This window comes from Somniosus microcephalus, chromosome 5, assembly GCF_052327205.1.
Source record: "Somniosus microcephalus isolate GS21.2 chromosome 5, FLI_Smic_1.0, whole genome shotgun sequence".
Lineage (NCBI taxonomy): Eukaryota > Metazoa > Chordata > Chondrichthyes > Squaliformes > Somniosidae > Somniosus > Somniosus microcephalus.
The window spans coordinates 15,870,647-15,891,705 of record NC_140991.1 but is presented as its reverse complement, the minus strand read 5'-3'; the positions used below and the strand labels follow the sequence as shown (position 1 = coordinate 15,891,705).

Below are 21,059 nucleotides of genomic sequence, written 5' to 3'. Positions count from 1 at the left end.
GGGGGAAGAGGAGGGAGGAGAGGAAGAGGAGGAAGGAGGGGAGAGGAGGGAGGAGGGGGAAGAGGAGGGAGGCGGGGAAGAGGAGGGAGGAGGGGGAAGAGGAGGGAGGAGGGGAAGAGGAGGGAGGAGGGGAAGAGGAGGGAGGAGGGGGAAGAGGAGGGAGAAGAGGAGGGAGGAGGGGAGAGGAGGGAGGAGGGGGAAGAGGAGGGAGGAGGGGGAAGAGGAGGGTGGAAGGGAGGGAGGAGGGAAAGAGGAGGGGAAAGAGGAGGGAGGAGGGGAAGAGGGGGGGAAAAGGAGGGAGGAGGGAGGAGGGGAAGAGGAGAGAGGAGGGGAAGAGGAGGGAGGAGGGAGGAGGGAAAGAGGAGGGGAAGAGGAGGAAGGAGGGGGAAGAGGAGAGAGGAGAGGGAGGAGGGGAAGAGGAGGGAGGAGGGGAAGAGGAGGGAGGAGGGGAAGAGGAGGGAGGAGGGGGCGAGGAGGGAGGAAGGAGGAAGGAGGAGGGGGAAGAGGAGGGAGGAAGGAGGAGGGAGGAGGGGAAAGAAGAGGGAGGAAGGAGGAGGTAGGAGGGGAAAGAGGAGGGAGGAAGGAGGAGGGAGGAGGGGAAAGAGGAGGGAGGAAGGAGGAGGGAGGAGGGGAAAGAGGTGGGAGGAGGGGAGGGGATGGAGGATGGGGAAGAGGAGGGAGGTGGGGAAGAGGAGGGAGGAGGGGGAAGAGGAGGGGGAGGGGGAAGAGGAGGGAGGGGGGAAGAGGAGGGGGAGGGGAGGAAGGAGGGGAAGAGGAGGGGGAGGGGAAGAGGAGGGAGGAGGGGGAAGAGGAGGGGGAGGGTAAGAGGAGGGAGGAGGCGGAAGAGGAGGGAGGAGGCGGAAGAGGAGGGAGGAGGTGAGAGGAAGGAGATGGGGAGAGTGAAGGAGGAGGGGGAGAGAATGGAGGAGGGGAGAGGAGGGAGGAGGGGAAAAGACAGGGTGAGGGCGAAGGGGAAGATGCAGGGAAGGAGGTAGATGGGAGAGCGGAGGAAGGAGAAGGAGAGGGAGAGAAAGGGAATCAGAGGACGAGGCGGAAGAAGATGGGAAGAGGGGGGTGGAGTAAGAGAGAGGGGGAAGGGAGGAAGAGGAAGGAGGAAAATCACGTAAGACCTGCTGGGCTTGACTCTGATGTTGCCTTTTCCCATGATCGAATGGCCTGTCGCTGCTCACACATGAAGAATGGCCACCTGGCTGCAGTAAGAAAGGGTTGCTGGTGACCCATGGAATTGTGCTCCAGCGATAAATCAGGAAAGGAGAGAAAAAAGAAAGAACCTGCATTTATATAGCACCTTTCACGACCTCAGGACATCCCAAAGCGCTTTACGGCCAATTTTGAAGTGTAGTCACTGTTGTAATGTAGGCAACTCCCGAACCCGCGACCTCTTCCACCTAGAAGGACAAGGGTAGCAGGCGCATGGGAACATCATCACCTCCAAGTTCCCCTCCAAGTCACACACTATCTTGACTTAGAAGTATATCGCCGATCCTTCATCGTCACTGGGTCAAAATCCAGTAACTCCCTACCTAACAGCACTGTGGGAGCACCTTCACCACACGGACTGCAGCGGTTCAAGAAGGCGGCTCATCACCACCTTCTCAAGGGCAATTAGGGATGGGCAATAAATGCTGGCCTTGCCACCGACGCCACATCCCAGGAACAAATGTCTAAAAAACACAGCAGCCAATTTGCGCACAGCAAGCTCTCACAAACTGCAATGTGATAATGACCAGATCATCTGTTTTAGCGATGTTGATTGAGGGATAAATATTGACCAGGACACTGGAGAGAACTCCCTTTCTCTTCATTGAATAGTGCCATGGGAACTTTTAAGTCCACCTGAGAGGGCAGACAGAGTCTCGGTTTAATGTCTCATCCGAAAGACGGCACCTCTGACAGTGCAGCACTCCCTCAGCACTGCACTGGAGTGTCAGCCCAGATTAAGTGCTCAAGTCTCTGGAGTGGGACTTGAACCCACAACCTTCAGACTCAGAGACGAAACTGCTACCTACTCCTTTCTGGTAGATAGTGACAGACCTGTCGTACGTTGCTAACAGAAAACAGGAACAGTATCATTTTCAGAGGGAGTGAGAGAGAAGCAATTTCATCGGCCTGTCTCCCCATCGCACTGGCCACATCCTTTGTGCTTCAGTAACTTGTAATCTGCCCCCTGCGCGCAAGCAGAATCATTACCGCTAAAGGCCGAGGTACCCGGAGTCAGTAACTGCTGCTTAATTTATAAATGTGGGTCATAGGAACATAGAAGATAGGAGCAGGAGTAGGCCATTCGGCCCCTCGAGCCTGCTCCGCCATTTAATGAGATCATGGCTGATCATCCAAATTCAGTACCCTGTCCCTGCTTTCTCCCCATATCCCTTGATCCCTTTAACCTTAAGAAATATATCTAACTCCTTCTTGAATATATTTAATGAATTGGCCTCCACCGCCCTCTGTGGTAGAGAATTTCACAGGTTCACCACTCTCTGGGTGAAGAAATTCCTCCTCATCTCAGTCCTAAATGGCTTACCCCTTATCCTTAGACTGTGACCCCTGGTTCTGGACTCCCCCGCCATCGGGAACATCCTTCCTGCATCTAGTCTGTCCAGTCCTGTTAGAATTTTATAGGTTTCGATGAGAACCCCTCATTTTTCTAAACTCCAGTGAGTACAAGCCCAATCGACCCAATCTCTCCTCGTACGTCATTCCTGCCATCCCAGGTATCAGCCTGGTGAATCTTTGCTGCGCTCCTTCCATGGCAAGAACGTCCTTCCTCAGATAAGGCAACCAAAACTGCACACAATACTCAAAGTGTGGTCTCACCGAGGCCCTGTACAACTGCAGCAAGACATCCTTGTTCCTGTACTCGAACCCTCTTGCTATGAAGGAGTGGGGGGGGGGGGGTGTTGGACACAAGGGGAGTGGGGGGGGTGGGGGTTGGACACAAGGGGAGTGGGGGTTGGACACAAGGGGAGTGGGGGGGTGGGGGGGGTGGGGGTTGGACACAAGGGGAGTGGGGGGTGGGGGTTGGACACAAGGGGAGTGGGGGGTGGGGGTTGGACACAAGGGGAGTGAGGGGGTGGGGATTGGACACAAGGGGAGTGAGGGGGTGGGGATTGGACACAAGGGAGTGAAGGGGGGGATTGGACACAAGGGGAGTGAGGGGGTGGGGATTGGACACAAGGGGAGTGAGGGGGCGGGGGTTGGACACAAGGGGAGTGGGGGGTGGGGTTCGACACAAGGGGAGTGGGGGCTGGGGGTTGGACACAAGGGGAGTGGGGGCTGGGGGTTGGACACAAGGGGAGTGGGGGCTGGGGGTTGGACACAAGGGGAGTGGAGGGGGTTGGACACAAGGGGAGTGGGGGCTGGGGGTTCGACACAAGGGGAGTGGGGGGTGGGGTTCGACACAAGGGGAGTGGGGGCTGGGGGTTGGACACAAGGGGAGTGGGAGGTTGGGGTTTGGGCACTTCGCAAGTGCTATTGGATGTTTTTTTGCATTAAATATTAGCCCCGTGAGCACTGAACAATCCCTGTCAGTGCCTGATGAGAGAATTAAGTCTCCGCCTCATGTCCCCATGGTATAATTGGAGAGCTAGGCTGCTGTATAAAACAGCAGCCAGGCACGGGTCTCTGCCAGTGCTGCCGACTCTACTGCTCGCTATTTATTCACAGTGAGTGCCTCTTGTCTGCTGTCAAAAACAAAAAGAAAAAAAGCCCTGTTATTACCTGAGCCCGCCCACAGTGTCGGAGGTATTGAGAGTACTAGTGAGAAAATGTCGTTTACAGACAGAAACTCAACCGTTCTTTATCTAAAGATAAATACCACCAGAGGGCTGCCTCCTGGATTTCAGACAGTGATCCGCGCTTCGCTGCGCGTTATCCTGTGCATGTCAGCTTGGCTCAGCGGGTAGCTGGGGCATGGGTGGTGGTGGGGCTATTTCTAAACAAGGACTTGTATTGAGAAGGTGTAATTTATTCCCTTATACTTCATTTAGAAAGGCACGGATTAATCAAGGGTAGTCAGCACGGATTTATTAAGGGAAGGTCGTGTCTGACAAACTTGATTGAATTTTTTGAGGAGGTAACAAGGAGGGTAGATGAGGGTAGTGCGTTTGATGTGGTGTATATGGGCTTTAGCATGGCTTTTGATGAGGTTCCACATGGCAGGCTGGTCATGAAGTTAAAAGCCCATGGGATCCAGGGCAAAGTGTCAAGTTGGATTCAAAACTGGCTCGGAGACAGGAAGCAGAGGGTAATAGTTGATGGGTGTTTTTGTGACTGTAAGGCTGTTTCCAGTGGGGCTCTGCAGAGCTTAGTACTAGGTCACTTGCTTTTTGTGGTATATATCAATGATCTAGACTTGAATATAGGGGGTATGATTAAGAAGTTTGCAGATGATACTAAAATCGGCTGTGTGGTTGATACTGAAGAAGGAAGCTGTAGACTGCAGGAAGATATCAATAAATTGGTCAAGTGGGCAGAACAGTGGCAAATGGAATTCAATCCGGAGAAGTGTGAGGTAATGCATTTGGGGAGGGCTAACAAGGAAAGAGAATACACATTAAATGGTAGGACACTGAGTATTGTAGAGGAACAAAGGGACCTTGGAGTGCATGTCCACAGATCCCTGAAAATAGCAGGCCAAGTGGATAAGGTGGTTAAGAAGGCATACGGAATGCTTGCCTTTATTAGCCGTGGCATAGAATACAAGAGCAGGGGGGTTATGCTCCAACTGTATAAAACACTAGTTAGGCCTCAGCTAGAGTACTGCGTGCAGTTCTGGTCACCACATTACAGGAAAGATGTGATTGCACTAGAGAGGGTACAGAGGAGATTTACAAGGATGTTGCCGGGAGTAGAGAATCTTAGCTATGAGGAAAGATTGGATAGGCTGGGTCTGTTTTCCTTGGAACAGAGGAGGCTGAGGGGAGACCTTATTGAGGTGTATAAAATTATGAGGGGCATAGATAAAGTGGATAGAAAGGACCTATTTCCCTTAGCAGAGGGGTCAAAAACCAGTGGGCACAGATTTAAAGTAATTGGGGGAAGGTTTAGAGGGGATTTGAGGGGAAATTTCTTCACCCAGCGGGTTGTGGGGGTCTGGAACTCACTGCCTGAAAGGGTGGTAGAGGCAGGAACCCTAACCACATTTAAAAAGTACTTGGATGTGCACTTGGGATGCTCTAACCTGCAGGGCTACGGACCAAGAGCTGGGAAGTGGGATTAGGCTGGATAGCTCTTTGTTGGCCGGCATGGACACGATGGGCCGAAATGGCCTTCTTCTGTGCTGTAACTTTCTGTGATTCTATGAAGTCATCAAATGTACACAAAGGTGTGACATAAGGACAATATTATGGTGCAGGGTACACATTCGCTCCTTATTGCAATTTCGCAATGAGGAAACAATAAAGTGCAGCCTGATATCGAAGGTCAGGGTGGATCAGGAAGTGCTGGGACAGGGGGGTGGGGTCTGTGCACTTACAGATCGCGCCAAGTTATGAATTCATTAAGAGTGGAAAAGTGAGATCCTGATCAGTAATCACATCTTCCACCGGTACTTCTAACAGGTTCGAAGAGCGAGTGACTGGAGCAGGTGACAGGCTTTTATTTAATACTGAATCCTGAGGACTGCTACGGACTGAAGAGATGGTGTTACAGCGGGGATTGATTGGGTCCTGGCTGGAACGGCACGGCTCGCGTGTGTGTGACCCAGTCTCAGCCTCTGTACATGTGCCATATGCGCCGAGGAATGATTGAACTCTGTCTAGTAATGTACAGCTCAGTGTCAGCTCCTCTCTTATATTAATATAATAATTCTCGGGATGTGGGAGTCACTGGCAAGGCCGGCATTTATCACCCGTCGCCTAGCTGCCCTCGAGAAGGTGATGGTGAGCAATGTTCCCTGTCATTTAAAAAAAATTCATTTTATGGGATGTGGCAAGGCCGGCATTTATTGGCCATCCCTAATTGCCCTTAAGAAGGTGGCGGTGAGCCGCCTTCTTGAACCGCTGCAGTCCGTGTGGTGAAGGTACTCCCACAGTGCTGTTAGGGAGGGAGTTACAGGATTTTGACCCAGCGACGATGAAGGAACGGCCGATATATTTCCAAGTCGGGATGGTGTGCGACTTGGAGGGGAACTTGGAGGTGGTGATGTTCCCATGCGCCTGCTGCCCTTGTCCTTCTCGGTGGAAGAGGTCGCGGGTTTGGGAGGTGCTGCCGAAGAAACCTTGGCATTGAGGTATTTTCTGTTGTGGGGAGTTTTTCTGTAGGTTGTATTATGCGCGGTCCCTTTAACTGGCTGCGCGCTCCCTTTAACTGGCTGCGTGGCCCGTTCCTGATTCTGCGCGCGTGCGGTTTCTTCCGCTTAAAAGCAGGTGAGCGGCCTGCGTGGGTCCGCCAGACAGCTGGACTTCAGGATTAGCCTGGGGTCTCCAGTAATTGAAGATTAATCTCCGAGAACACCCCTGGAGAAAAATCATAGAGCTATAAAAGAAATGTGTGTTTTTCACATTTTCTTTGAACACTTCAGTTTATTGTAAAAAAACTGAAGATGGGAAAATGGGCTGTTCGACTGACAGTCAGGAATCAACAGATCGGGTAATGAAGAGCTTTATTTTGCTATCCAATTGGCCGTGGGAAGACGGAGCGACGTGAGGATGGGCGTGTCGGGCGACCAATGGTGCGGGGCGGGGCGGGAGGTCATGTGATGAAACCGCCAGCAAACTCCGACCAGAGTTGGCCACCCAAGGCTGCCACCGTAGAAGGTGGGCCCTGGGAAGTGGTGGCAAAAGCCTTGGGATCCCCCCCTCATGGAGAGAGGGGGGTCCTTGAGGAGGCCTCTTCACCCTCCAGTCGGCCCCAAACACTTACCTGCTGAAGGCCTGCAGTGGGAGCCTTGAAGCTGGGGCTGCATCACCACTGGCATTGTCTTGCTTGCACTGGCGGGCTCCCTCTTGATGGTGGGAATGATGCACAGATCACGCTGTGTACATGCAGTGACCTCCCCCCCCCAATCCTAGGGAAGTGGGTCATGGTTGTGGGGGGGGAAGGGGATAAGCAGATGGCGGACAGAAGTCCCACCCCGAAGAGGACAGTCCCCTCCCCTCCCCCTCATGTAGGCTGGTCACACAACCGTCACCTATCTATTGGCGGCCAAGCCTTCAGCTGCCGAGGCCCTAAGCTCTGGAACTTCTCTACCTCTCACTCCTCCTTTGAGACCCTCCTTAAAACCTACCTCTTTCACCAAGCTTTTGGTCACCTGGATTGAGATTGTGTAGATTGGGCCTTTAGAAGAAGGAGAAGTGATTGCATTGAAACATACAAGATTCTGAGGGGGGTTGACAGGGTAGATGCTGAGAGGTTGTTTCCCCTGGCTGGAGAGTCTAGAACCAGGGGGCACAATCTCAGGATAAGGGGCCGTCCTTTTAAGACTGAGATGAGGAGGAATTTCTTCACTCAGAGGGTTGTAAATCCTTGGAATTCTCTGCCCCAGAGGGCTGTGAATGCTGAATCATTGAGTATATTCAAGGCTGAGATCGATAGATTATTGGACTCCAATAAATTACCAAGTGCAACCCAAGGCAGAGACTCCGGAGGCATACTGATCTGGTTTAAAACAGAACTTAAGAATTACATCAAATTTATAAAAAAGGGCGAAAACCACATGTGGCTCAAACTTGAGAGGGAGATTATCTCAAACACCCAAGATGTTTACATTTGCGCACTTTATATCCCTCCAATTGATTCCCCGTACTTTAAAGAGGACACCTTCTCCAACATGGAGGGGGAAATTATCCAATACCAGGCCCAGGGGAACGTGTTGATCTGTGGGGACCTCAATTCAAGAACGGGCGAAGAACCAGACTTCACCAATAATCAGGGAAACAATTACGTATTCGGGAATAACCAGTTTGACATCCCTCCCCTTCCATACAGGCATAACTGCGACAAGCAGTCAAATACCAACGGAAAACAGCTGCTACAGCTCTGTCGAAACCTGGGTCTGTACATTGTCAATGGTAGGTTCATAGGAGACCTCCTAGGAAGATCGACCTATTGCTCACCTCTTGGCTGCAGCACAGTAGACTATATGATTACAGATTTAGACCCATCCTCTTTCAGAGCATTCTCAGTCAAACCACAAACAACACTGTCAGATCACAGTCAAATTACTATGTATCTCAAAAAGACAGAAACAAACAACATAGAAACACAACCCAGTAAACTGTACAACACTAAAAAATCGTACAGATGGGCCAAAAACGACACGGAAAAATACCAGAAAACAATTAGCAATGCATCAACTCAAGCTCTCTTAGACACCTTTCTGGATAACATATACACTCACAATAAGGAAGGCGTAAACCGGGCAGTTATTAACCTAAACAATATTTTTGATAATTTGGCAACAAGTGCAAACTTGAAAGCTCGCAAGAACAAACCCAAAACAAAAAACTATGAAAAATGGTTTGACCCAGATTGCCATAACATGAGGAAAAAACTTAGAAAAATATCAAACCAAAAACACAGACATCCAGAAAACGAGGAATTACGCCTTACTTATTGTCAGACACTAACACAATACAGAAACACACTCAGAACCAAAAAAGAGCAATATATTAAGAATACACTCAGCTCCATAGAGGAATCCATTGATTCCAATTGTTTCTGGGACAACTTGAATACACTACACAAAAAACAACACGACGATTTGGCCATTCAAAATGGGGACACATGGGTAAACCACTTTGAAAAATTATACCAGAAAAACACACTAAGACCAGAGCAACACCAAATATGCAAAAAACTGGAAAAGCTAGAAATGGCCATAAAAGATAACCAAAACCCGCTGGACGCCATAATAACAGAAAAAGAACTTCTTGAAAAACTCAAGGACCTGCGACCAGGAAAAGCTTGCGGGACAGACGGCATACTAAACGAGATGATTAAACACACAGACGACAAAATGAAACTGGCTATCCTAAAACTCTTCAACTTGGTTCTGAGTGTCGGTTATTTCCCTGATATCTGGAACAAAGGACTCATAACGCCCATATACAAAAGTGGGGACAAAATCGACCCAAACAACTATCGAGGCATCTGTGTAAACAGTAACCTGGGGAAGGTATTCTGTAGCATCATAAACAAAAGACTTATAAACTTCCTTGAGGAGCACAATGTCTTGAGTAAAAGCCAAATTGGATTCCTGCCAAACTATAGAACATCCGATCATATCTTCACCCTACAGACCCTAATTGACAAACACGTTCACCATAACAAAAGCAAAATCTACGCATGCTTTGTAGATTTCCAGAAGGCTTTCGACTCCATCTGGCATGACGGTTTATTCCTGAAACTTATCGAAAGCGGGGTAGGAGGGAAAACATATGATGTAATTAAATCAATGTATGCAAACAACAAATGTGCAGTTAAAATTGGAGACAAACAAACAAAATACTTCCCACAGGGGCGGGGGGTGACGCAGGGCTCGCCAATCTCACCGACACTCTTTAATATTTACATAAATAGATTGGCAAAACTACTTGAACAATCGACAGCACCCGGCCTCACCCTATATGAATCCAAGGTTAAATTCCTCCTCTATGCAGACGACCTGGTTCTGCTGTCACCAACTAAGGAGGGTCTACAGCAGAACCTGGACCTGCTGGAGTCGTACTGCCAGACTTGGGCCCTGACAATAAATCCCCAAAAAACCAAAGTCCTTGTGTTCCAGCAAAGATCCAAACATCAGGGACCCAAAATAAATTTCACAGTAGGAACAACCAAAATTGAACAAACCACTAACTACACATACTTGGGCTTAAAAATCAGTTCTACGGGAAACTTCAAACTGGCTGTGAATGAACTGAAAGAGAAAGCAAGAAGGGCTTTCTATGCCATCAAAAAATCAATCCAAATAGAAATCCCAATTAGCATTTGGCTCAAAATTTTCAAATCAGTAATTGAACCAATTGCGCTCTATGGCAGTGAGGTATGGGGACCGCTAACACAACAAGAATTTGCAAAATGGGACAAACACCCAATTGAGATCCTACATGCAGAATTCTGTAAAAGTATCCTCCGGACTCAAAGGAAAACAGTAAACAATGCATGCAGGGCGGAACTAGGCCAATATCCATTAATAATCACTATCCAAAAAAGAGCCACCAAATTTTGGAATCACCTACAAATGAGCAACCCCCAATGCTATCACTACGACGCCCTGAAATGCCAAGAGCTGACCATAAAGAAGAATACCCTCAGTCAACTAGTCCTGGGACTCAGTGAAGTAACTACTAACAATACTAACAATAACCAGCCCCAGGACAGTGACAGGGTAACACAAAGAATTCGACCCAACACAATCGTCGCTAAGCAAAAGGAAAAATATCTGACATATTGGGCAGAAACAACAAAAACCCAAAACAAACTCAATTGCTACTTGGCCCTAAACAGACAATACAACATAGCTGATTACCTGACCGTGGTAAAGGATAACAAACTGAGAAGAACCTTGACAAGGTACAGACTTAGCGAACATAGCCTAGCGATCGAAAAAGGCAGACACAGGCAGACCAGGCTGCCAAGAGAAGACAGGATATGCTCTCACTGCAGTCAGGGAGTAGTGGAGACAGAGATGCACTTCCTCACAGCCCGTGGAAAATATCAGGGCATCAGGGAGAATTTCTACCAAAAATTCTCACAAATATGCCCTGAATTCAGAAATCTGAATGACAACCAAAAACTCCCATTCCTACTGGGGGAGGAGAGAAGCTGTGTAACACTGGCGGCACACTATGTTACAGCTTGCCATGAACAGAGGGACAACCAGTAAACTAAGAAAAGAGTATATATAAACAATGCAAATGTATATTTATACACTCAGGGATATACCTGTTTATACACTGTATGAATAGAACTGCGTTTATGTGTTCAACCATAAATGTATTTTGATGCTTTGGCAACATAAGATGTACCTTATCATGCCAATAAAGCGATTTGAATTTGAATTTGAATTGACTCTAGGGGAATCAAGGGATATGGAGATCGGACGGGGAAGTGGAGTTGATGTAGAAGATCAGCCGTGATCTTATTGAATGGCGGAGCAGGCTCAAGGGGCCGAATGGCCTACTCCTGCTCCTAATTCTTATGTTCTTATGTCCTGATGTGTCCTTATGTGGCTTGGTGTCAGTTTTTGTTTGATAATCGCTCCTGTGAAGCGCCTTGGGATGTTTTACGACATTTAAGGCGCTCTATAAATGCAAGTTGTTGTTACATAGAAACATAGAAACATAGAAAAATAGGAGCAGGAGTTGGCCATTCGGCCCTTCGAGTCTGCTCCGCCATTCAATCTGATCATGGCTGATCCTCGATCTCAATACCGTATTCCCGCACTCTCCCCATTGTTAAAGAATCTTTAATTGCCCTTGCGTTCTCTGTTATCACAGTGAATAACTTGCTTGCATCCAGTTGCTTTGTCTTTTTTATCATCTTAAATCACACTGAGCAATGATGATCCTGGCTACTCAGCAATACAATTGTGAGGAAAGATTGATTAAGTTGGACTTGTTTTCATTGGAAAGGGAGACTTAAGTGAGATTTAAAGGAAGCTTTCAAGTGATGAAGGGAATTGACAAAGTTGATCCCGGCAAATTGTTCACTGTGGTGAAGATTTAAAAATCAGGTAAGACAAGAAAGAAAGACGTGCATTTCTATAGCGCCTTTCACCACCTCAGGGTGTCCCAAAGCGCTTTACAGCCAGTGAAGTACTTTTTGGAGTGTAGTCACTGTTGTAATGTAGGAAACGCGGCAGCCAATTAGCGCACAGCAAGCTCCCACAAACAGCAATGTGATAATGACCAGATCATCTGTTTTAGTGATGTTGATTGAGGGATAAATATTGCCCAGGACACCAGGGAGAACTCCCCCTGCTCTTCTTCGAAATAGTGCCACGGGATCTTTTACGTCCACCTAAGAGCGCAGACGGAGCCTCGGTTTAACGTCTCATCTGAAGGACGGCACCTCCGACCGTGCAGCACTCCCTCAGCACTGCACTGGAGTGTCAGCCTAGATTTTTTGTGCTCAAGCCTCTGGAGTCATGGGCCTAGAAATTCGGTGGTGCCCCGTTTGGGGCGCCAGTCTCGCCTGGGCGCTGGAAGTACCGCCCCGGAAGGAGCCGTGAGCGCCAGCCGGAAATTCAGTTTCAACGCCCCAAACGGAAGCGGGGCGCTGCTCGAGGCGCCCCGCAACCCTCTTGGGGCGCTGCAACTGAAAATCGCATTGCAACGTGCTGCAGCGCCACACGCTGCGGCACGGCGCGCTGCGGTACTGCAGGCCTTCCTCCCCTTCTTAAAGGGGAGGGGCCTGCTGCAGCGCAATCGGAGATCGCGAGTGCCGGCAAAAGAGCCCGGCACCGAGGAGAAGTGCCGGGCTCTTGGGACACAGCCGGCACAATGCGGGGGGGGGGCCTCAGGAGGCCGGGAACGGCGGCGTGAAGAGCTGCTGGCAGGCGGCCAGCAAAAAAAATGGCCGCTCCGCACTGCTCCTTTAATTAGCGCCTCTACCGCCGCAGGTAGGCCCCCCTGAACCGGTCGCAAATTGTGACCGGCGTTACAGCGGGGGGCGCTACCAAATTTCGCGATCGGGGTGGTAGCGGGGCGCTGCGCACACCGATGACGTCATCGGTGGCGGCGCAGCGCTACGGGCTAACGCCGCCATTAGCGCCCTGCTAAATTTCGCGGGAGGCGTGGCCAGTGGCGCTAAACCCACTAAGTGCCCTCTTTGGGTGCTAACTGGTGGCGCAGCCCACCGAATTTCTAGGCCATAGAGTCATAATGGCACAGAAGAAGGCCATTCCGTCCATCGAGTCTGTGCCGGCTCTCTGTGGAGCAATCCAGTCAGTCCCATTCTCCTGCGAATTTATTTCCCTCAAGTGCCTATCCAGTCTCCCCTTGAAAACAGTGTCTCCGTTTCCACCACTTCCGTCGGCAGCGAGTTCCAGGTCCTCACCACTCGCTGCGTAAACAAGTTTTTCCTCATTTCCCCCCTGTATCTCTTGCCCAAAACCCTAAATCTGTGTCCCCTAGTCCTTGTACCATCAACTAGTGGGAACAGCCTTTCCCGTCTAGCCTATTTAAACCCGTCATAATCTTGTACACCTCTATCAAATCACCCCTCAACCTTCTTTGCTCTAATGGAAACAAATCCAGCTTCTCCAACCTGTCCTTGTAAACATTCTTTTTTTGCAACCAAGTGGGGTGGGATTTTGAACCAGCAACCTTCGGACTCAGAAGCGAGAGTGCTACCAACTGAGCCATGGCTGACATGGCACGATTCAACGCTGGGAAATGTCAGGTACAAGTGCATCACTAAAAGGGCAGGCAGTAAGAGTTGTGAATAAATTACCAGGGAAGGACATTGATAAATGGGTTCAAGAGATAATTGCATATGTTTGTGGAGAGAGAAGAGATTGAGGAATATGAGAAGCTGGGTACAGGGGGGTAGGCCTTTGACAGCAGCTCCAAACCCGCACCATCCACCACCTAGAAGGACAAGGGCAGCAGCTGCATGGGAACACCAGCATCTCCGAGTCACACACCATCCTCACTTGTACATATTTTGCCGATCCTTCATTGTTGCAGGTTCAAAATCCTGGAACTCCCTCCCTAACAGCACTGTGGGAGCACCTTCACCACACAGACTGCATCGGTTCAAGAGGAAGGCGGCCCACCACCACCTTCTCAAGGGCAACAAGGCATGAGAGCAACTCAGAGAAATTAAAACGACATGGATACTAAGGGCTCGATTTTCCAAGCCCCGAGGAGGCGGGAGTGGTGGGAAAATTGCAGAATCAGGGGGCAGGAACCCATCCCGCCCCCAACCCGCCTCCGTGCCAATGTCCCAGGAGGCGGGTACCCGACCTGAGCTGGGAGCCGCCTCCTTGAGGCGGGAAGAAGATTAGTGCCAATTAACTGCCTGTTAACAGGTAGTTAACAGGCAGTTTTTTGCCTAATCCCTATTTTTAGCCCTGAAGTGTGGGCTTCCCGACAGCTCCGAACTACGCCAAGTTAGCGAGGCGGACTGTCGGTCTGAAGGGGTTGGAGGGGTCGAGATGTCCGTCGTGCAGGTGAGTGATGGGTGCATGTGTGCAGAGGTAAGTGTGTGAGGTAAGTGTAAAGTGTTTTAATAAGTTTTACTTACCTTTACTTCTTCCTGCAGGCTTCCTCCCTTCAGTTCTCGGGAGTCCCTCAGCTCAACGGCACAGAATGGCCGCTGAACTGTCAAAAGCTGCAGTCTCTGCTTTCTGGTCTGGAGAGATCTCTAACTGAGTCTGAGTAGAAGGATTCAAGTTAGAAGACAGATTGTCAGAGTTTGACAGCCTCACAGAGCTGTCAAACGCTGATTTTTCATCTGTCAAAAGCTCTTGACAGGTGAAATGTCAATCGCTGACGTCACCAGTAACCAGGTGTCCCTTAATTGGCCTGCTGAGCCCGCTGGGTGGGCTTAACAAAAGGTCAGTCAAGGGAAAGTAGCGTGAGTTGGCCACAAGTCGATGGAGGCGGGACTACAACCCAAAAAGTGGGAGTCCCGCCTCCAAAAGCTCCCCATCGACAAAATCCAGCCCTAAGTGTTAGCCTCATTGTCGGAACGACTCTTTAAGTGAGGACTGAATGTATTGAGGTATTAATTGCTCTGCTCTTTATTAACACACAGGCTGTCCTCTTTGACCTGATGGACTTCATTGCCACACTTGTAATACTCAGCGCCCAGGTGCTTAGGTGTCAGGGCTGCCTGGCAGGATGCCGGTGCTACAGTACAACGGTGGAATGTGGATCTCTGGGATTGACAACGGTGCCATCCAATATTCCGGCTTTCACCCAGGTAACGTCATGGTTGATTGGTGCAGAAATTCCAGCAGTAACGCCCCATGTGGTACATGATGCAGAAGGTCATTCTTATTGAGTCAGTAACTAGAGGCTATAAATTTAATCTCATCACCAAAATAAAAACCACAAAGGAAAAGGTTGGGAGGATTATTTTAATCCAGAGTGCTGTTAGGACCTGGGATGCCCCACCAGAAACCGCGATGGAAGCAGAATCCATAGTAACTTGTAAAAGAAAGAAAGGTCTCGCTACAGCACCTTTCACCACCTCAGGGCATCCCAAAGCACTTTACAGTCAATGAAATACCTTTGAAGTGTAGTCACTGTTGTAATGTCGGAAATGCAGCAGCCAATTTGTGCACAGCAAGCTCCCACAAACAGCAATAACATAAATGACCAGATAATCTGTTTTTAGGTATTGGTTGAGGGATAAATGTTCGCCATCACTGGGGAGAACTCCCCTGCTCTTCTTTGAAATATTGGCCATGGGATCTTTTACATCCACCTGAGAGGGGCAGACGGGGCCTCGGTTTAACGTCTCATCTGAAAGACGGCACCTCAGACACTGCAGCGCTCCCTTTAGTACTCTGTGTCAGTCTGGATTATGTGCTCAAGTCTCTGGAGTGGGGCTTGAACCTTCTGGCTCAGAGGAGAGAGTGCTGCCCACTGAGTCACGGCTGAGAAAGGGTAGTGGATAAATATTTGAAAAAAAAATGTGGGCAGTGGAATGGGATAAGTGCATAGCTTTATCAGAAAGCTGGCACAGGCTGAATGGTTTCCTTCTGTGCTATGAAACCAGTGGACGAGCTGAAGCTGTGCCCCATCTTGGTGAAGTGCTGCTTTATTCCTCCTTTCGTAAAGCGAGGCGACTTCAGTGGAACCAGTATAAGGAGTAAGAGGTCTCTGTTCCAAACCCTGGGCCATGCTGCTGTTTAACTAGATAAAGGAAAGAAAAGGGTGCACTCCAGATTGTAAGGGACTTGAGGCCTGCTTATGGAAGTGGTCAGTGAGGCTGAACCCAAGTGAATATCTAGCACCAAAACCCAAAGATTGTGATGAGGGGTAATCGTCCGAGGTCGCAGTGAAGTCACATTACATACGAACATATGAACAGTGACAGACAGGTAAAGACCATCTGGTCCATCGAGCCTATCCCACACAATTGCGATACCTTGTGTATCACAACGTGTACACTCCACCCCACCCCAAACCATGTGATCTCCTGGGACAGGCAAAAAAAAAGATAAAAACCTAGGCCAATTTGGGGAAAAAAATCTGGGAAATTCCTCTCTGACCCATCTAGGTGATCAAAACTAGTCCAGGAGATCATTCTGGCCCTGAATTCCCTGCAGTACCTACCTTCTGTAAGAGGTGATCTCCGCCCCAGCCAGAAACAGGTCCAGCTCTCGCTTGAAGTAATTCAGCGAGTCCGCGTCCACCGCACGAGACGGCAGCCAGTTCCTGAGGTCCACTAATCTCTGGGAAAAGAACCATCTCCTGACATCTAACCTAAATCTAGCCTTATAAAACTTAAATTTGTGACCCCTGGTCCTCACTAACCTATTTAATTGAAACAAACTGTCAACTGGAACACAATCTATTCCCTTCATTAAAGAGGAAGGTCAAGGCAATAGAGCAGTGTAGCGATTTGGGTAAAAATAAGCAGAATGTGACAGGAAGGGACAGAAAGTTTAATGGTAGCAGTGCAGCAGAGAATAAGGTCAAAGCAGGGAATAATGGTAAAAAAATTAAAGTAAAGGCTCTTTATCTGAATGCACGAAGCATTCGTAACAAGATAGATGAACTAGTGGCACAAATAGAGATAAATGGGTTTGATCTAATAGCCATTACAGAGACGTGGTTGCAAGGTGGCCAAGGTTGGGAACTAAGGCCTAGAAATTCGGTGGGCTGCGCCACCAGTTAGCGCCCAAAGAGGGCACTTAGTGGGTTTAGCGCCACTGGCCACGCCTCCTGCGAAATTTAGCAAGGCGCTAATGGCGGCGTTAGCCGGTAGCGCTGCGCCGCCACCGATGATGTCATTGGTGTGCGCAGTGCCCCGCTACCGCCCCGATCGCCAAATTTGGTAGCGCCCCCCGCTGTAACGCGACCGGTTCAGGGGGGCCTACCTGCGGCGGTAGAGGCAATGAGGTGCGGGGCGGCCATTTTTTGTGCTGGCCGCCTGCCAGCACCTCTTCGCGCAGCCATCCCCGGCCTCCTGAGCCCCCCCCCACCGCGTTGTGCCGGCTGTCTCCCAAGAGCCCGGCACTTCTCCTCGGTGCTGGGCTCTTTTGCCGGCACTCGCGATCTCAGATCGCGCTGCAGCAGGCCCCTCCCCTTTAAGAAGGGGAGGAAGGCCTGGAGTACCGCAGCGCGCCGTGCCGCAGCGTGTGGCGCTGCGGCACGTTGCACTGCGATTTTCAGTTGCAGCGCCCCAAGACAGATGCGGGGCGCCTCGAGTAGCGCCGCGCTTCCGTTTGGGGCGCTCAAACTGAATTTCCGGCGGGCACTCGCGACTCTTTCCGGGGTGGTACTTCCGGTGCCCTGGTGAGACTGGCGCCCCAAGCGGGGCGCCACCGAATTTCTAGGCCTAAATGTTCCAGGGTACTTGACGTTTTGAAAAGACAGGCAGAATGGAAAGGGGGGGGGGCATAGCCCTGATAATAAAGGATGACATAAGGACAGTAGTGAGAAAGGATCTCGGCTTGGAAGATCAGGAAGTAGAATCAGTATGGGTGGAGATAAGGAATAACAAGGGGCAGAAAACATTGGTGGGAGTAGTATATAGGCCCCCGAACAGTAGCTATACTGTTGGACAGAGCATCAATCAAGAAATAGTAGGAGCTTGTAACAAAGGTAATGCAATAATCGTGGGGGACTTTAATCTTCATATAGACTGGACAAATCAAATTGGCAAAAGTAGTCTGGAGGACAAGTTCATGAAATGCATTCGGGACAGTTCCCTAGAACAATACGTCATGGAGCCAACCAAGGAACAGGCTATTTTAGATCTTGTATTGTGTAATGAGACAGGGTCAATTAGCAATCTCATAGTAAAGGGTCCTCTGGGGCAGAGTGATCATAATATGATAGAATTTCACATTAAGTTTGTGAGTGACTTGCCTAAGTCCAAAACTAGAGTCTTAAACTTAAATAAAGCCAATTATATAGGTATGAGGGGTGAGTTGGCTAAGGAAGATGGAAAAACAGATTAAAAGATATGGCAGTAGATAAGCAGTGGCTAGTATTTGAAGAAATATTTCATAATTCTCAACAAAAATACATTCCATTGAGAAACAAAAACTCCACGGGAAAAGTGATCCAACCGTGGCTAACTAAAGAAGTTAAGGATAGTATTAGATTGAAAGGAGAAGCTTATAATGTTGCGAAGGCTAGTAGTAAGCCTGAGGATTGGGACAGTTTCAGAAACCAGCAAAGGATGACCAAAAAATTGATTAAAAGGGAAAAAATAGAATATGAGAGAAAACTAGCAAGAAATATAAAAGCAGATTGTAAGAGCTTCTACAAGTATGTAAAAAGGAAAAGAGTAGCAAAAGTAAACGTTGTTCCCTTAGAGGCTGAGACAGGAGAAATTATTATGGGGAATAAGGAAATGGCAGAAACGTTAAACAAATATTTTGTATCTGTCTTCACAGTAGAAAACACAAAAAGCATACCAAAAATGGTGGGGAACCAAGGGTCTAATGAGGGTGAGGAACTTAATGTAATTAATATAAGTAGAGAAAAAGTACTAGAGAAACTAATGGGACTAAAAGCCGACAAATCCCCTGGACCTGACGGCCTACATCCTAGGGTTCTAAAAGAGGTGGCTGCAGAGATGGTGGATGCATTGGTTTTGATCTTCCAAAATTCCTTAGATTCTAGAATGGTCCCAGCGGATTGGAAGGTAGCAAATGTAACACCGCTATTCAAGAAAGGAGGGAGAGAAAAAACGGAACTACAGGCCAGTTAGCCAAACATCAGTCATCGGGAAAATGCTGGAATCCATTGTTAAGGAAGTGGTATCAGGGCACTTAGAAAATCATAACATGATTAGGCAGAGTCAACATGGTTTTATGAAAGGGAAATAGTTTTTGACAAATTCATTCGTTTTTTGAGGATGTAACTAGCAGGGTAGATAAAGAGGAACCAGTGGATGTAGTATATTTGGATTTCCAAAAGGCATTCGATAAGGTGCCACATAAAAGGTTATTATACAATATAGGGGCTCATGGTGTTGGGGGTAATATAGTAGCATGGCTAGAGGATTGGTTAATGGACAGAAAACAGAGAGTAGGGATAAACGGACCTTTTTCAGGTTGGCAGGCCGTAACTAGTGGGGTGCCGCAAGGATCAGTGTTGGGGCCTCAGCTATTTACAATCTATATTAATGTCCTAGATGAAGGGACCGAGTGTAATGTATTCAAGTTTATTGATGATACAAAGCTAGGTGGGACAGTAAGCTGTGAGGAGAACACAGAGTCTGTAAAGGGATATAGATAGACTAAGTGAGTGGGCAGTAAGGTAGCCGATGGAGTTTGATGTAGGGAAATGTGAGGTTATTCACTTTGGTAGGAAGAATAGAAAAACAGAATATTTTTTAAATGGTGAGAAACTTTCAAATGTTGGTGTTCAGAGAGATTTGGGTGTCCTCGTGCAAGAAACACAGAAAGCTAGCATGCAGGCACAGCAAGCAATGAGGAAGGCAAATGGCATGTTGGCCTTTATTGCAAGGGAGTTGGAGTATAAGAGTAAGGAAGTCTTGCTACAATTGTACAGGGCTTTGGTGAGACCACACCTGGAGTACTGGGCACAGTTTTGGTCTCCTTATCTAAGGAAGGATATACTTGCCTTGGAGGCGGTGCAACAAAGGTTCACTAGATTGATTCCTGGGATGAGAGGGCTGTCCTATGAAGAGAGATTGTGTAGAATGGGGCTATACTCTCTGGAGTTTAGAAGAATGAGAGGTGATCTCTGTAGTGTCCGTGTGTTGATAAAGACACTGAAGACAGGAGTTGGTTCATAGGTATTTACTAAGCAAAGTCTGGGGGGGGGGGTTCTAAAGGATATACACAATACACAGGCTTATATAGCCCAAGTGGCAATCACCAGCACCACAGCACACCTGGGGCTCTTAAAGGCACATACACCACAATTCCTCCCCTTTTAGCTAACCAGTACATCATATTTTAAGTAATTATTAATTACATGTTATAAGCAAAATAATATACATTGCTGTAGTTAATTAATTATAAGTCAGTCTCTCAGGACTGACGACATAGGTAAAAAGAGGGATGAGGTCCTGCAGCAAGAATTTAGGGAGCTAGGGGCAGGGTTAAGGAGCAGGACCTCAAAGGTTGTAATCTCTGGATTACTCCCGGTGCCACGTGCTAGTGAGTATAGGAATAGGAGGATAGAACAGATGAATGCGTGGCTGAAGGGATGGTGCAGGAGGGAGGGCTTTAGTTTCCTGGATCACTGGGACTGCTTCTGGGGCAGGTGGGACTTGTACAAGTCGGACGGTTTACACCTGAACCAGAGGGGAACCAATATCCTTGCGGGGAGGTTTGCTAGCACTGCTGGGGGGGGTTTAAACTAACTCGGCAGGGGGATGGGATACAGAGTGGAGCTATAGTAGGGGGTGAGGTACAGCCAAATACGGAGGAAAAAACAAGTCAACAGGGAAGGCAGAGCAAAGATGTGAAGGCAAAAGGGAATATGGCAGGGCTGGAATGCATTTATTTTAATGCAAGGAGTCTTGCAAATAAGGTGGATGAACTGAAGTTGTTGATGAACACATGGGAGTACGATATTGTGGCTATCACGGAGACATGGTTGAGGGAGGGTCAGGACTGGCAGCTGAATATTCCGGGGTATAGAATCTTCAGGCGAGACAGAGGGGGGGGTAAAAGGGGAGGGGGTGTTGCAATATTAATTAAGGAGTCTATTACTGCTGTAAGGAGGGATGATATATTAGCGGGTTCCTCTAATGAGGCCATATGGGTAGAACTTAAAAACAAAAAGGGGGCAAGCACCTTGCTGGGAGTGTACTATAGGCCCCCAAACAGCCAGGGGGAGATAGAGGAACAGATATGCAGGCAAATCTCAGAGAAGTGCAAAAATAATAGGGTAATAATAGTGGGGGATTTCAACTTCTCCAATATA

The 21,059-nt window shown here is 48.6% G+C and overlaps 1 protein-coding gene across 1 annotated transcript in view; it reads left to right on the top strand.

Annotated features, from left to right (window-relative positions):
* The first annotated feature begins 14,731 nt into the window (after nt 1–14,731).
* The window catches only part of lrrc24 (leucine rich repeat containing 24), a 43,338-nt gene continuing 37,010 nt past the window's right edge, over nt 14,732–21,059 (top strand). The window contains exon 1 of the mRNA XM_085987360.1: nt 14,732–14,895. Within this exon, the coding sequence (XP_085843486.1) occupies nt 14,746–14,895 (150 nt within the window). The 5' untranslated portion in view covers nt 14,732–14,745. The remainder of the gene's footprint in view (nt 14,896–21,059) is intronic.